Here is a 17,862-nt window from a genome sequence, read left to right as displayed (position 1 = left end):
GCGCCGCTCTCGCCGGAGCTCGCCGCCGGGCTCCCATTGAGAATGAATAACTTCCGGCCACTTTGACGCTCTCGCCGGCGGCGGTGTGAACGCACAGTTAGAATTTTAGTTTTTATCTGATAACCTTGGTTAATGCACTATGAACTAACATGAATGATCAAGGTACAATTGTATTGGTCATATTAATACATGCTGTAAAAATGTATGCATAATGCATATAGTTCATGTAAGCTAATACATCCTTGTTGCATAGGGACTAGTGTTACCTATAAAATGTACATGCATGTTTCTAGGTTATAGGTAAAGAAACAAATCTGACCTGTAATATTTTAATGTTTAAATTATTTTCTAAAGAATTTGTTTACTTAAAACTTCTCATTTTAATATTCATATTTATGTTTTTAATTTAGCACATTTTCATGGATCAGTACTGTTTTTTTTAGTTCTTGTTGTAATGTTCAGCACTGTTTTACTTATGTTTTTTTATCGAGTATCCATTTTAAAAACTATCGGACGATTAATCGGTTATCGGCAAGTGCGGTCCAACCTAGTTATCGGTATCGGTAAAATCCACTATCGGTCGACCTCTATGTGATACTGCTTTTATATATTTCTGACCCCAAACTTTTGACATGAAGTGTATATTACTATAACAATTTGAGTAAAAAAATCTGCTCACCCATATCCTCTCTGTGGTAGACATTCCAGTATATCGTAGCAGAGTGCAAGCAGGTCATCTCTCTCACAGCTGTAGATGCATTCCAGTGCCACGGACATAAGCTGATCTGAATCTCCAATGATTTTGGGATGACACTGCAGGTAAACGCACATACCCATTGTTAATCATTGGCAAACCTAGTAAAGAACCTACATAAACAGCAAATCCGTGCATCATTGGCATATTTCAATGTCTTTATAGGGCTCACAAATGCTGTATAGGGAGGTTAAGACAACTAACAACTTGAGAGCCTATATAACATAACTTTGTATAAATGACCTTCAAAGGTGTTAATATAAAGAGCCATCTCATCCCACCTCCTCTCAGACAACAGTAACTCACGCACAGATGCACACACAAGAACACTAAAATGTTACTGTGGATTAGATTGGATTTCATTTCACACAACATTGAATGTGCAAGGCTGATTCATAGACACACAAACACAAAGAGAAACACAAACACACATGTACAATCTCAATCTCATTCGCCTGATTTCTCTCTAACCGCTTTTATTAATTTCCTGTGAGGGAAATTGATGCCTCAGATGTGTAAACAGCCCATACATTTTTATCATGGCTGTATGAGACAGCGTGTACGTGTGTCTGAAGGTCTTTTGTTGCTTTGGACTCAAAATTGGAACGACCATTTCACTGCGTCCTTCTTAAATGAGTGTATCTGTGTGTGTGTGACATTAAATTACTTACATTTATTCATTCAGCAGCCACTTTTATCCAAAGAGACTTATAAATGAGGAAAAGCACAAGCAATTTATCATGGAGGAAGCAGTGCCACACTACTGAATTTCAATAGTAAATCAGATGAGTACAATGAGTAAATTTGTGCAGCGCATATTTCAGATACTGTCTTCATAACTCATAATGTCATAGTGTCCAAAATGTCTAAGTCTATTAGGGATACGAAGTAGTATTAATAATTGTTTTTATTTAAAGGCAACATAAGTCAACAGAACATCCTCAGAAGAATGTGTGTACAAGTTTGTATGTTGGTTTGCTTGCTAAATTTGTGAGCTCAATTCGAAGTTACGGCTCGGGTTCGGAAAAGCAAGGGGGACAAAGCTAAACATAAAATTGCTTTGTTTTTATTAAACTGTGGTTTACTGAACAAATTGTGTCTCTGTCTTTAAATTAATTCCATTATAATTTTTAAAAAAAATCTCTATTAACGCTGTAAACTATATAGGGAGCCCTTACTGCACGTGCACGACTATAATATTAAAGGTTAACAACAGAGCCCAAACTATCAGTTGCTATTTAATTTTAGATATAATAAATCAACTCACAAATGACAAATTGAATGCAAACATGTAAACTGCACATAAGGCAGTTTTTGCATAAACTTCTAAATTTTGTTGTTGAAATATAATGACAAATTCTCATGAAAATGTAATTAAATAATCAAGACATCACTAACAGGTTAAGTAAAATATAATGAATAGGCTAATAGAGTGATAGTTAATAGTTCATTTCTCTGATGACACACTACTTGAGAGATTACACGAGATATGATACGTTTCAGTAAGTTGTACTGTATATTTCATCAAACCTTCAGATGTTCATTCATGTTCATGTCACATTCTGTAACTAGTATTAAAGAGTGCCACTGCCGCTTGAACTGAGGCGCCTATACAATGATCTGTGATTTTTTTTGTTTGAATTACATGATAATGGATAGAATCTGAAATAATACACCGTTTCTTCGAAAGTAACAAAACCCGGAGCTTTATGCGATTATTGGAGGTCAATGGTGGTTAGGCTACAATGCTGTATTTGTCATGTACACAAGACACATATTGAAAATTTGTGGGACGAATACGTGTAACACTACACACTCAATTACGATTTAATCAAATGTCAAGGATGAAATTAGTTTTGTGACACAAGGTAAAGTGAGGTCAACCTCAACAATGGGCCAGGGCTGGGCAGGGGAAGTACGCCATGAGAGTACCGCGTACTGTGGGTGGTGTATCACGTTGTTTTGGTTCGGTTTGAATATCGTTACATCCCTTTATATATATATATATTTATTAGGGCTGGGCAAATTAACGCGTTAACGCAGGCGATTAATTTTTTCAGCTTAACGCATTAAAAATATTTAACGCAAATAACGCAGCGTCCGTTTTTATATCAATTTTTGCTTAGCGTTACATGATCATCACGCTCTTATTCATGTAAAATGCTTCCAAGCGTGACAAGACACAAGAGAACGCACTGTATACCAATGTCCTGTGTGTGTGTGTGTGTGTGTGTGTGTGTGTGTGTGTGTGTGTGTGTGTGTGTGTGTGTGTGTGTGTGTGTGTGTGTGTGTGTCAGTGTCAGTTGCTGCGTCCCAATTCGCATACTATCCGTACTAAATAGTATTCGAAAAAAGAATTAGTATGTCCCAAATCTTAGTATGTTGAAAAGAGTATTCCAAAGATTCCCGGATGGTTTACTATTTCCGGTCAGAATCCGAAGTGCAGATCGATGCGCGCTCAAACGGCTGATATTGCCCACAACCCATTGCGAGATGGACGAGGATTCGATTAGAACTACAAACGCGGATAAAAAGAGTTAAAAAAACTACAAACATGACGGTTACGCGAGTCTGGCGGTTAAGTGGAGAGGATTAGATAAAGTGGTTTGAGTGAGCAATTATCAGTATTTAACCTGACGAAAAGATATTTATTCAATATTATCCACATTATATTTCTCCTTCAGCAGCATTGAGAACTTTTGTAATGATACGTTTGGCCATTAACTTTGCAAACACATGAGAGGAGTCTCTGCATTAAAGACCCACGAATGGCAGATCATCGAGGGACTACATTTCTCTCCAATACGGTAGGAAATTAAATTGAAAGTGGGGGATTTGAACTGTGACGATGATTGACAGGGCAGTTTAAACGGTGACGGGACGCACGTAACAGAGTCCGTTAAAGATGACGAAGTAGCATGTCCCAAAGCTTGCATACTCTTCTGCTACACACTCAAAAGTATGTACTTTTTCTTCACAAAAAGAGTACATACTTTTAGGACGTAGTATAAGTAGGCGAATTGGGACGCAGCCAGTGTCCTGTCTGTGTGGATGCGTCTCATGTCAGCTAATCAAGGGACACACACACACACACACACACACTCGACGCATAGATAGACTCACGTCAGTTTCCTGCTCACATCGAGTTCTCTTTTGCTCTTGAACAAACAATAACACAGAGGATTTTGAGTATTCTCATATTAGGAGTCTTAAATTAGTTAAATAACGTCTTAAATGAATTTAAAGAGTTGTGAGGAAATGAGATGCGCGGGACAGCGTGTGAGATCCGCGGTTGTTCTTAAAGTGACAGTAGCAGTGATTATGCCTGTCATTAATGTTCATCAAAGAACAACGGGAACAGAGAAAATTGTAGCTTTAATGATGATTCATCTATATTTAATTTATTATTTATGCAGTTAAGAAAGATAACTATTACATTTCTTTATATGTATAACAGGGAAGGCCATGGGTAAATATAACATTTATTATTTTGGGTTTATGTAAAGATTGTTTTAAGTTCACTTAAATTAAACGTTGTTTTTTTTTAAAGCCTAATAAATGTTGAAATTGGGAGCTTTCAGTTATACTGTAATGTAACGTCATTAATGTTTCATAGACACTTTAGTATCAGTGATACTGGCCTTCATTCATAAAAATATGACAGTACAACACATATTTAAAATATGCTGTCTTTAAATTGTTTATACATTAATTTGGAGAGTAACTGAAATTATTACAATATCAAAATATTAAAAACGTAAAATATTAAAAACTTGCGATTAATCGCGATTAATTACAGAAAAAAATGTGATTAATTAGTTAATTTTTTTTAATCGATGCCCAGCACTAATATATATATATATATATATATATTAGTGGTGGGCCGTTATCGGCGTTAACGTGAGACTCTTATCGGGCGATAAAAAAAATTATCGCCGTTAATCTATTCTCAAAGTTGGGTTGGGAGCTGGGTCTATACTACGTAAGTTATGATGACTTTCACCTTGATATTTTAGTGCGGATGTATACCTAGCCGAATTGCACTGTAGGGGCGAGAGAACGAGTCTTCGAACCTGTGTGTATGCCTACTAGTGTTGTCAAAAATATCGATATTTCGCCATGTATCGATACTGAAATGGTAAATGGACTGCATTTATATAGCGCTTTTAACAGACCTACGGCCATCCAAAGCGCTTTACATTTGCCTCACATTCACCCATTCATACACTCATTCACACACCGACGGCGGTGTCAGCCATGCAAGGCGCCATCCAGCTCATCGGGAGCAGCTGGGGTTAGGTGTCTTGCTCATGGACACCTCGGCACTTGGTCAGATATCTGAAATGATACAATACTCATTTTCTACAGTATCGATTCCAGCTGCGCTCTCCTCTCCTCTCCGACCGACAGCGAGTTGACATGCACCCGCCTCCTCTCATTCAGTCCGTTTAATCTGGTGTTCTGCTGGACTTTTGTAAGTATTGGTGTGACCGGTCTGAATTTCGTGCGGGGTTGCACATAACGTTAATTCTACTAATTCCCGCAGATTTCGCAATCGCATCTGAAGCGTGCACACACATACCGTAATAAAGCCGCCACTGACATACAATTGCAAAAATGAGCGCCTTTTTCATCTTATTAATGGTCAAATACACTCAAAAATGTCTCAATGCCCATCTTGGTGAGTTTTCACGTAAACACAGTCATAACCAGCTCACAGGAACAGTGTTTGGGATCCATGCGTGCGTCAGGTCTTAAAGGGACAGAAGTTATTTATTATTCAAACTACAAAAAGACAAACGATCACACATATTCTGAATGCCTTCGGCAGAATTCAAATGAGCCATTTTATTTTAGATTAATCTTGGAATTAATCTAGATAAAAAAAATTAATCTATGCCCACCACTAATATATATATATGAATGTGTGTAACGGTATTCCAACCAACCCAAAAAAAATGTGATACACCACCCACACAGTATATATACACATTTAAAATAAACATATTATATTTATTATTATTTACATAATGATTATAAAAGTTTGTTTACAATGAAAAAAAAGTTATGAAGGGGAACTGGTTAGGATGGTGATTAAGGTTAATCATTAATATTTTATAATTCACTTAATTGTTTTTTAAAGGGGTGGTTGCATGCGATTTCACTTTTTAAACTTTAGTTAGTGTTTAATGTTGCTGCTTGAGCATAAACAGTATCTGCAAAGTTACAGCGTTGAAAGTTCAATGCAAACGGAGATATTGTCTTTTAAAGATATGGCAGTTTATTGCCTACAAAAACGGCCGGTTTGAACTACAACAAGGTTCTTCCAGGGTTGGTGACATCATAAACCCTTGCTATTAACATAAACACTGCCCCCGCGAACACGCAACAAAGTTGGCGAGGCCACGTCGCAGTCATTAGGAAAGAGAGAGAGCTGTTGCAGAACTACAAACTACATTTGGCCATCTAACCAATCTAAGACCATTGCGTTTTTCGGAGGGATGGGCTTCATAGAAGCAGGAAGCAAACAAGCCGTTCAAAGGACAGTGGAGACAGCAGTGTGGAATAAAGGTAAAATATAAGAAAAATACGGCGTTTAAAAAAAAAGAAACATTAAGACACAATCGCATAAACACAACCAAGCCTAGAAAAAAAACACAGAACCACCCCTTTAAATAAAAATAAAATAAACAAAAGAAGTGTACCATATGTCCTTGTTTGGATAGTCAAGTACATGTGTTTGGCTTACATCTGGCTTTGAGTGCTGGAAGAGTTTGAGTGGGAGTGCCAGATTCTCTTTGGCGAGGGTGACCAGGTACTCTCTGAGCAGACTGGAGGCAGAGCCCACCCGCTGTCCCTCACAGCGGTGCAGAAACGGGACCATCCACTGGAATGAATTCCTCACGTATCGATCCTCGCTGGACTTAAACAGAAAGAAATCATGATGTACAATGAAAAAGTCTTCTGTTCACTCACAATAGTTGAAACACATTAAATTAGCTTTAAAGGAACAGTTTATGTCGTTCCAAACCTGCATGACTTCCTTTCAGTAAACACAAAAGGAGTAATTCTGAAGAATGTACTGGTTTTACCAATTACAATAAATAAGACAGGAGCTTCAAAAAGATGTCCTTTTGCATGAACAAATCATTCAAATCCTTTTTAAAGCTGCTTTTATCTCCTTTTATGTTCCACAGAAGAAACAAAGTCAAAGGGTTCTGGAACAACATGAGGGTGAGTAAAAGATGATAGAATGCCTATTTCTGAATGAACTGAGTGTTCCCTCAGAAAACATTAAAAGTATCACTAGTAAACAGATGCTAAGATGGCGATTCACCCACTCACAGCGTTTCCTCTTAAACGAGCAAATGAGTATTAAATCATTTTTAATGAAAGCATTAAATCCAAACAAGCCCGCTGGATGTGCTTACTCCAGTCATAATGAGACCACCCTGTAAAAACAAATCTGCACACACTCTCACAGATCTATCATTTACACTAGTGCTACTTAATGTAAAGAGCTGACCGAATATACAGTATGTATGACTGCTTAGAGAATCAAAGGTGATTTGTATTATTTGAGTTTTTGGAAATACCAGTTAACCTAGGAGATATATATTTTTAATTTTGTGGCAATTTCTCATCTAGTGTCATACGCATGCCTGCAACTGTTGTGTTGTGGAATGCATGTACAACATTTATGACGATTTTGATGTTTGTGGGTCACAATTCTTTGGTTAAATTTAAAAAATATATATATATGTATATATGTATGTCAGTTTCTCAACTACCCTCTGAGGGCATTTACTTTTACATTTATGCATTTGGCAGACACTTTTATCCAAAGAAATCTACACTGCATTGAAGGCGTACATGATTTTTCATGAATTATTGAATCCAATTAGGGACCCGCAACATAAAAATAAACATACCCAGAATTCAAACATAATACAAGGGTTAAATCAATATGAGGTGTTTACAAATGTGCCTACTGACACTACAGACAAGAATAAACCATTATACTACATATGTACTATATATAGACTGTAGTGATACATGTTAACATAATAATACAAGTGATGAAGTAGACTTTAGACAGCCAACAAAGAGAGCACAGCCTCACAACATACATTTTTCATGAGGAGGCGGAGCTTGTCAATGTCCCTGAGCTGCTGCAGCTCCTTTAGTGTGAGACTTAGGTCACATGACGTCTCGTACACCAGTGTCTCCATGGTAACCAGGTCTTCGCACAGCACCTCCAGCCCAGGAATGTTCTGCTCTTTTCCCAGACGCACCAGAGACAGGGAACAATCAACCTGTGTGGACCAATCAAAAAGCATAAGCAATCTATTAGACATATAACAAACCAGCCATTGAGGAACCGAAAAACAGAAGCGCTGCCCAACACGCATTCACAACTGAACAATGATGATGGAGAGAGAGAACTAGCATAATCATTCTACTTCTGGAATCTTTGTTTTGTTTTCTTTTTTCACAGTTTACTTCATTTTTGTAAATAGGCCCATATGGGAATATTTACTAGGAATAAATTAACCATTTAAAAAAGGTCTTTCACCATAATTTTATGATGAAAAGGAGTAGAGCTACTGTACGCAACTGTTACGTGTTTACTGGAGTCTCACACAGAACGCTGTTAAAAACACACAAAGTACAGAAAACTGTTAAAAGAGTGTGTAAAATTGTATAGCGCAAATCTAAATCTATGAAAACTGCCAGATCAAATTCAGCAGAGATGCAAAAAACAATAGACCGACAATAAAAAAAAGAAAAAAAGCACAAAGTAAAAATCCCCAAAGAGTTGCGTAAAAAGTAGAACCAGTCGATGAAATCCCACCCGCCCCAGCAGCCCATCAATACAGTTCACATCATGAGCTGACGATTGGTATCCCTTTACTAGTTGACAGGCAGAGCATGGAGCCAATCAATAGTGGATGCCTGCATAGAGGAAATGAGTGCTGCTGTTTTCCCACCTGGTAGGAACCAAAACCCTTGACATTGGAGTTAACAAGAGCCAAACGCCTCCGGAGCAATGCTGCCTTCACAACACTCATTACAAGCAGAGCTGCTTAACACAGAACAAAACTAGTACGTGCATTTGCCTTACAAACAAATGATTGCAAACAGCGCACGCTTGCTTACTCACACCTGGCTTTAGTTAATCATAAGTATTGACCTCCACATGCACAAATATTTCTCCATTGTTCTTGGCTGTTCTTCCCTTCTCTCTAGGGACCAAAACAGGCAAGCAGCCCTCGGATGGACGGATCTCACACCCTTTTATTACACTAGATGTACTTTCAATCTGCTCCCAGGCACCTCCCGTCTTCCTTCACTCACTTCACATGTCAAGCTCTTTCGGAGCAGCCCTCTCTCCTTGCTTTAACCTCTGTCCAGACAGAGTGATGAATCTCCCGCTCTGCAGCACTTCTTGAAAAAGGCTGTGCCTAGAGTTGAGTGATAGTTGTCATAATGGTCATACAGTGGGGACAAAAAGTTTGAGACTAGAAATACACAAGTTCTTGTCCAAAAAAAAAAAATTCTGGAAGGAACAGGGCAGAAAAACAAACCCAAAAATTTGGATAAGACTTGGATACGAACTTCTTGCTCATCCCTTACATATTTTTTAGATCGTCATCGACTAAAATGCATGTGCAGGTTACTCTACTTCCTGAATCGCACATTCACGTGAATCGCGCCACAGTTCCAGTGTTCCACTTTTGTATAATAAGCACATTTTAATTTTCAGTCAAATCGTATGCTGAATAACAAAAACAGACAGACAGACAGACAGACAGACAGACAGACAGACAGACAGACAGACAGACAGATAGACAGATAGACAGATAGACAGATAGATAGATAGATAGATAGATAGATAGATAGATAGATAGATAGATAGATAGATAGATAGATAGATAGATAGATAGATAGATAGATAGATGATATACGAAAAAGAAAGAAAGTACAAAAAAGAAAGAAAGAAGTATGAAAAAGAAAGAAAGAAGTACGAAAAAGAAAGAAATTACGAAAAAGAAAAAGTACGAAAGAAGTACGAAAGAAAGAAAGTAGTACGAAAGAAAGAAAGAAAGAAAGTAGTACGAAAGAAAGAAAGAAAGAAAGTAGTACGATAGAAAGAAAGAAAGAAAGAAAGAAAGAAAGAAAGAAAGAAAGAAAGAAAGAAAGTAGTACGAAAGAAAGAAAGTACGAAAGAAAGTACGAAAGGAGTACGAAAGAAGTACAGAAGTACGAAAGAAGTACAGAAGTACGAAAGAAGTACAGAAGTACGAAAGAAAGAAAGAAAGAAAGAAAGAAGGAAAGAAGGAAAGAAGGAAAGAAGGAAAGAAGGAAAGAAGGAAAGAAGGAAAGAAGGAAAGAAGGAAAGAAGGAAAGAAGGAAAGAAGGAAAGAAGGAAAGAAGGAAAGAAGGAAAGAAAGAAAGAAAGAAAGAAAGAAAGAAAGAAAGAAAGAAAGAAAGAAAGAAAGAAAGAAAGAAAGAAAGAAAGAAAGAAAGAAAGGGTTGAGAAGCTCTGTCTGGTCTCGTAATGGTTGAGATCTCTCTCCATTAGGAGCCCACAGTAGACAGATCCAGTGTTATCATTTGATCTCAGCACACTAACAGCCCTCTGGGACAGCAGTAACTGTCATTCTGGAAATCTTCAACTCTTCTCTAAGTCAGATGTGCAGCTGTATGTGTATTTGAGGAAGTTGTTTGTTTTTCAGCTGGGTAAGGTGTCAGTCAAGTGAAAGTGCAAAAGAAGACAATGTGCTGTGATACGTGTTTGAGTGTCAGCTTCTGTCAGTGTGCACTTGTGTACCTGGTGGGAATTGCTCTCTATGTCCTGTGCCCTGGTCAGATACCACTCAGTCAGCAGTGTGATGGAGGGTTTGGCGCTACGAAACCTCTCCAGTTCTGGCTGTTCTTCATACAGGAAGTGACAGTCATCCACTGGGCTGGGCTCCACCACTCCTCTAAAGTAAAGAACACACACAGCCATCAGTGATGAACAAAGACTTCACAAACCACATCACAAGCACTAGTGACCTTACCTGCACTCAGGAACTTCACACCAGTCCAGCTCTCTGTGCCGACTCTCCTCCCAAGGAATCAAAGCTAAATTTCCCTTCTTATCCGCACTAAGAAGAGAGAGAGAGAGAGAATGAAAGAACAAAAGAATGAACCAACAAATCATATCATCAGTAACTAAGCAAGATTTCTACAAATCAAAAGTTAAAAGAAAGAACAATTCTTGGTCGAAATAGAAACTTTTGAACACTATGTAACCACAGAAAACTGCAGAATACTAGATAGTAATGACGTAAACTTCAGTTTGACAAAGGAGGGGTTAAACTAACTCCTGTATATCTGTTAAAGTGTGCATAAAAACAATTGAATGATTATTTTTAATTATGGTTTTCATCATTTTCATTGCTTGACTTTTGCTAACAACAAATCAAAAAGTCTTAACATTAGAGAATGACCAAATGTGTGAATAGAATAAATAAAATAAAATGCAATAAAATTAACATTTTATTTTAAAATATAAAATAAAAAATATCTATAACATAAGATAAAATAAAATAAAAAAACACAAAACAAAACAAGTAGAAAATAAAACAAAATAAAATAAAGCAAAACATGTAGAAAATAAAATAAAGCAAAACATGTAGAAAATAAAATAAATAAATAAATATAATAAAAATTATCTAGAACATAAGATACAATAAATAAAACAATACATGTAGAAAATAAAATAAATAAATAAAATATAAAATAAAATAAAAAAGATCTCGAATATAAGATTCAATAAATAAAATAAATGAAATAAAACAAAACAAAAACAAAGAACATAAAAGATCTAGAAAATAAAATAAAATATCTAGATAATAAAAAATTCTAACCTAAGAAAATTGCATGAATAATTTTCATTGCTTGACTTTTTTTTAACAACAAATACTAATTCTGAGGAATTCAAAAAGTCTTAACATTAGAGAATGACCAAATGTGTGAATAGAATAAACAAAATAAAATTAACGCTTTATTTTAAAATATAAAATAAAATAAAAAATATCTAGAATATAAGATAAAATATAAAATTCAAAAACAAAACAAGTAGAAAATAAAACAAAATAAAATAAAGCAAACATGTAGAAAATAAAATATAAAATACAATAAAACAAAAAACAAAACATGTAAAAAAAAATAAAAGATCTAGAAAATAAAATAAATAAATAGAATAAAAAAGATCTAGAACATAAGATACAATAAATAAACAAAATTATACTACGGGGCCGTTGAATCCTTGAATCTGATTGGCTGATGAACGTTCTGAGGTGTGCAGTTATTTTCTGGGAGACGCACAGCGAACGTAGTTCCAGGCAGCTCTCTTGACCGCATTACAGTTCCATATCACTGCGCATAGTTAACTGTAATAACGGAAATTACAGGACTAAAAAACAACAATATGACAGACGATTTTCCTAAAGTAAATCTTAATATTTACAGTGAATATAAAACGTTCAACAACTGGGCGGCAGCAGTATTAGACAGTCCAGATGAAAAACAACAAAGGCAAGCTTTTCTGTCTCATTACTGAAATCACACATGCTCGCACACGCACTACAGTTTGCACAAAAAGCTGTCAGCGCTGCCCTGACGATTTGATTAGTTCGCCTATATAGTGGAGCAACTTAAAGGCTACACATGACATTTTTTCACTAGCGAGGTAATAACAGCGCTGTTTAGAGACGCACAGAGGGAGCCTAGTTCACACAAGCGCTCTTTCTTTCTCTCTCTCTCTCTCTCTCTCTCTCTCTCATTCTCTTTCTCATAACTTTATTAATAACTGCAGTAGAATGCTATCAACGGCTCAAGCCTTCGTTTACAGCTTTAAAATGACGTTTCGGAACTAGCAAAAGAGCTGTTGGATGAGACGCGGAAGAAATAGTCCTACTCACAATAGCGATTTAAGTACAAAAACCGGACGAATCCCATTAAATATATAATCAGATCGATGTCTTGAGGTGTGGTAACCGTAGTATAAGCGGAATAATTATTCCTTACATAAAACAAAAACAAAGAACATAAAAGATCTAGAAAATAAAATAAAATATCTAGATAATAAAAAATTCTAACCTAAGAAAATTACTTTATTGTTAAATTTCTCCCTTGCACATTTATCAACCTGGAGTCCGTTCTTCGTACCTCGCTTAATACATCTGAGATGATTTGACAGATCTTTTAATCATGATAACTGATCTCTGGCTAATTTGGTTCTTCAAACGAATTTGCGGATTAGATTAAAATATCTGGATTAAATGATCTAAGATTACTGCGAGTTCTTGTGTTCCCTGAAGAGGGCAGATGCATCGATACTCAAAACCACGATCAGCAATGCAGCGATTGGTTGGCGGCAAGACAGCAACGTAATGACATCATACCTAATTAAAAAAGCCACCTGGCAAAAAACTTGACAAATTACACAAAAAATCCCCATTAATTTCTGGATCTTTATAAGGAAACCAACATAAAAGTTATAATAGATGATAAATGATATAAAAAAAAAAGATGATTACCAATTATTTATATTCACGATTGTATAGTATTTGCACACCCTTTACATTTTTATTTCAATGTTGTAATTAGCAATTCATTTAATTTTTAAGTTAATTTGAAGCAGATTTGTTACGTGACAGTATTAAAGTTCAAGATCAAGTTCTCTGCTTCTCCTGCGCTGCATCAAGCCACTCCCATAATATCTGTCATCACTCAAATTAATGCACGGCTCAGAGTAACTGTACATGTAACTGTAGCCTGTGTGTAAGACTGCAATAACATTATAAAGTAATTATTCCATCACAAATAAATCTCTCAATCAAGTGGCTGTGTCTGTAGTATATACACCTTTTACTCAACATTATAATATTATTTTCAAATACATTTTTATATCATTATTATTTAAAATTATTATTGCCCCTGGTTCAGTAATGAACTCCTGTAATAAAGTAGCAGTGGCTGGGACCGATTTTAAGTATCCCCTCAAGATGCAATCTAATCCTGTTTACATGAAATAAGCCTGCTCCCAAGCAGGTTTAAGCTTACGGACCCGTTGCTATGACAGCAAGTCTCCAATGAGCTTCGAAGAACCAAACAATCCAAGATCATGCCAAATCGTCAACAATCAAATCCAGCTAACGGAGTTAGTGAGGTACGAAGAACGGACCCCTGGCTAATATATCATTCTATCACTACATACTCTAAAACTGCGTTCACACCAAACGCGAATAGAGCGTCAAAATCGTGTCTACCGCGTCTAGTTGGACGCTTGAACATTTTGAATCCATTCGCGCGTTCACAGCGAATTGGACGCGCGTATAAAACGAGCGCTTGGAGCTAAATAGACGCGCGTAATGCGCTCCAGGAGAAATATGTCATAAAACACCACTCTGCCTCTTTTCATTTTCATAAAAAATATATATTAAACATTAATAGCCACACAAATGTGGTCCAGGCAACTACATTATCTTCACTGCATGTATATTTAAATATCCTTAAAAAATAAAGTTATGAAACTTCTCTTTGCCCTCCGACAAAACAATTAGGCAGACAACAAATTATAGATTCATGACACCAAAGATCGCCCCACATGACGAACCACTACAGGACATCAGAGCCAGCGGCAAACGTCAGAAGGACTAGCCGAGGAAAGGCTGCTCTCGCCGGGGTTAATGAGCGCTGAGTTGCCTGGTGATCACCTGGATCTCACAACTTCAAAAACACAAGATTATTTTTATTAAATAGGCGCTCTCTTTATAAATAAACCACAGATTTGAGCTTTAAACAACAACATTCCCACCAGAAAAAGTCTTAAAACTACATTTTGTGACACAATAGTAGTATTTTTAAATTATGCAGGGTTTCTCTTCACGTCACTTTACCATGTGACAGCAGCAAGCAGCCTGCTGATTGGTTAACGCAGCGCGAATTGACGGCAAAGTTCAGATTTTTCAACTCGGGCCTCAGACGCGAATTCGCTTCAAACGCGCGAATGCACAAAAAGCACCACTCACACAACGCGCGTATCACGCAAGACGCTCAATTCGCGTCCAATTCGCGCGAACTGGAATGAGTTCACACCAAACGTGAATAGAGCGTCTGGCGCGAGTGATTGACACGCGTCTGGAGGCCCTGCGGCGCGATAGACGATGGATGCGAATCCATCGTCTATCGCGCCGCAGGGCCTCCAGACGCGTGTCAATCACTCGCGCCAGACGCTCTATTCACGTTTCGTGTGAACGCAGCATAAGAGCCAGATTTACTAACAGCTTGCGCCAGCGCAAACCCTCTTTTGACATTCAAAAACTACTGTCAGGATTTACTAAAGACACGTAGTGAAAAATTAGCGCTGAAAAGGCTTGGACAGGGTTATTTTTACAGCTGACCTTATTGCATTTGTAGGAGTTTCCCTCTTATAGAAAAAGAGTATTTAAATGAATGGTATTTGTGCCATTATTTACAGCCCAAAAAAGCAAGTTTTAAACCAGACGCTAATTTGCGCTGCTCTTGGTAGATTGTGTTGGTCATTATGGAAATGATCTGACAGCATCTGTGTTCTTTAATTTGCACGCCGTCCGTAGATCCTGCACAGAACTTTCCACTCCCAATGGTGCTTTTTTTGGAATTTCCGCTCTCCGCTGTTTAGCAAATCTGGCCCTATACCTTTTACAACAGAGTCAGTAAAAAAAAAAGTCTAAAAAAAAACTTCATTTGGCTGTGTCTCTTTCCAGCAGAGACAGCAGATGGCGAGAGACCACTGGTACAGCGAGGGTCCTGCAGCAGTGCTGTTAGCGCTCACAGGCCGGGGAGAGATGGAAACTGGCCTCCAGCTGCTGAGCCGTGATGGATGTTCACTGCAGAGGAGACTGACCTCCATAAGAGAGAATGGGTGGAAGGAGGGCGACCGAATCCAATACACTAAATCTATTCTGTCACCCCTATTACTGGAACATTAAAGGGGGGGGGGGGGGGGGGGGTGTAAATGCCTTTACTCTGTGTGTCTCTCTCTCTTAACACACGCAAACCTGTCCACTAAATCAGCATACTTCCATACAAACACACAACCACACAAAAGTGTGTATAATCACCTACCTAACAAAAACATTGCTAGATTACAATATGTACAAAACAAAGCAGCACACGCTCTCACCAAGTCCTCAGATCAGTTTATGCGTAGGTGTAAAGCTTTTGCCTGTTTCCTCGGTTTTGATACTTTTCATGAATATATTTAGTGCGGGCAATTACATCAGTCTTTCATGTCGGAGTTCTGAAGGTGTCAAAAGAGACTGTGCACTTTTAGAGTGTCATCGGCGGAAAAGATCTGCATGAAATCCCTAAGGATGTTTTACCCGACGCCACAAAAGCATTCACCACATTAGCACCTTCAAATCTGCAAAATCGCATTCCGCCTTCCTCAACTATGAGTCGCAAATGGAAATCAAAGCTAAACTGAAGTCTATTTTAAGACTGCTGTCAAAAGCGGCTGTTGAAAGTAATTATGAGAAATCATTCATGTAATACTACGGATGTTACGTACAGCTGTCTGCCACTCGTGATTAATTGCTCCTTAAATACACATTTAACTAAACTAATTTTATACACAAAACCACTTTTCCCCATTTCAGGGAAAGAACAAATGGCACTAAAAGCAGTGGCGAAGTACAAAAGTAAAAGTGTAAGGATGAACCCAGGTCACTCGGGTTGTTGCTGGCAACAGAGAGGTTAGTGATTCAATCTCATCGCCTGCCTTGGGATATCTGATGTTTGACATTTAAGACGTCAGAGATCAAGACATTTCTGCTCTTAAATGTAATGGCTGTGTTACACATTGTTCTAGACTCAAATATCCAAGGTCTTTCAGAGTAAGCTCCGCTATCTCTGTACTGCAGATGTAGTCCCTGGCTTTTATCACCTTCTCTCTTCAGGATATGGCTAGAAATCTTTTTTTCTGAGCTGAAAACTGAAAACTCACCAGAAAAAGTTACAGCTGTGAATCTATCAAAATGTATTGGAAATGCAAGGAACCAAATAAGCAATAATACGTAACAATGCAACTTTCCACTTAGACATATTTCACAAGTTTGAGCTTCAATAATCAAATTAAAACAGAGAATGCATATCACGTTTATTAAATGTTCCATCTAGGGTTGAGAGGTATTAAGAACTTGACCATAAAGCAGTCCCTTCAGGATTACGCGATCGTAGAATTTAATGCAAAATCAAGCAATCGGCGGGGCTTGCAATATTTCTAAACTACAGCATATTTTGGGCCTAGGTGCATCGCACAACGCACATTCAGACAAAGCTCACTTCAAAGTAGGCTACGTGCACTGCACTGAACTTGAATCGATCAATAAACTTCTGTTTGCGCCGTTGCTTCAGAAATGCATCTCTCAGTCAGTCAACCCGTTGTAAGAGGGCATCTCTCTCTCTCACACACACACACACACACAAACACACAAGAGCGTGTGTGATTTCCATCAATCAGTTCAGTTTTTCAACAGTGTCTGTATGCTGCATAAAAGTGGCTCAAGCACACTGCAGTGAAGGAGACGAATGAAAATTTAAATTCACTCTCTGACAATAGGTTACGCTTATGGGGCAGCAGTAATTTAGCGGTTTCCAGGGTTACCCCTCTAAACACAGCAGGCTACTACTTTACCTTTCTGACAAAGAATTGTGAACGGATTATTTATTTTTGAACTTTATAGTCATGTTCTTTTGCACTTTACTCTGTTTGAAACATTTGTTTACCTTATACATTTTGTGTGTTCTTCAAAAGCAGGCTACTGTTATGTTTAAGGTTCTTTTTGTTATATTATTAAAATTCTAACTTATCAACACTGTAAAGCCTGAAATAATTAAATAATAGTCAGAAAAAAAAGGTTTTTTTTAACCTTAAGACAAAATATAATTTTACATAAAAATATAAAACATATTATATGTAAATATGTTTTATATGTTGTCATATATTTACATCAGGCTTTTATGGCCCATAGTATGATATGGTGAGAATATAGAGGGGGAAAAAACAG

General features: G+C 37.3%; 2 protein-coding genes across 2 annotated transcripts in view; one reads left to right on the top strand and one right to left on the bottom strand.

Annotated features, from left to right (window-relative positions):
• Window positions 1–17,862, top strand: part of drc1 (dynein regulatory complex subunit 1 homolog (Chlamydomonas)) — a 548,506-nt gene that overhangs the window by 163,249 nt on the left and 367,395 nt on the right. The gene's annotated exons all lie outside the window — the stretch shown is intronic.
• Window positions 1–17,862, bottom strand: part of nbas (NBAS subunit of NRZ tethering complex) — a 262,104-nt gene that overhangs the window by 200,043 nt on the left and 44,199 nt on the right. The window contains exons 22-26 of the mRNA XM_079831768.1: window positions 10,822–10,908; window positions 10,590–10,743; window positions 7,885–8,070; window positions 6,504–6,677; window positions 680–813 (exon numbers count right to left, since the gene is read on the bottom strand). Coding sequence (XP_079687894.1) covers window positions 680–813; window positions 6,504–6,677; window positions 7,885–8,070; window positions 10,590–10,743; window positions 10,822–10,908 — 735 coding nt within the window. The remainder of the gene's footprint in view (window positions 1–679; window positions 814–6,503; window positions 6,678–7,884; window positions 8,071–10,589; window positions 10,744–10,821; window positions 10,909–17,862) is intronic.

This window comes from Gobio gobio (assembly GCF_949357685.1).
Source record: "Gobio gobio genome assembly, chromosome: 12".
Classification (NCBI taxonomy): Eukaryota; Metazoa; Chordata; class Actinopteri; order Cypriniformes; family Gobionidae; genus Gobio; species Gobio gobio.
Note: the sequence above shows the minus strand (reverse complement) of the source record. Positions and strands in the feature narration are given on the sequence as shown.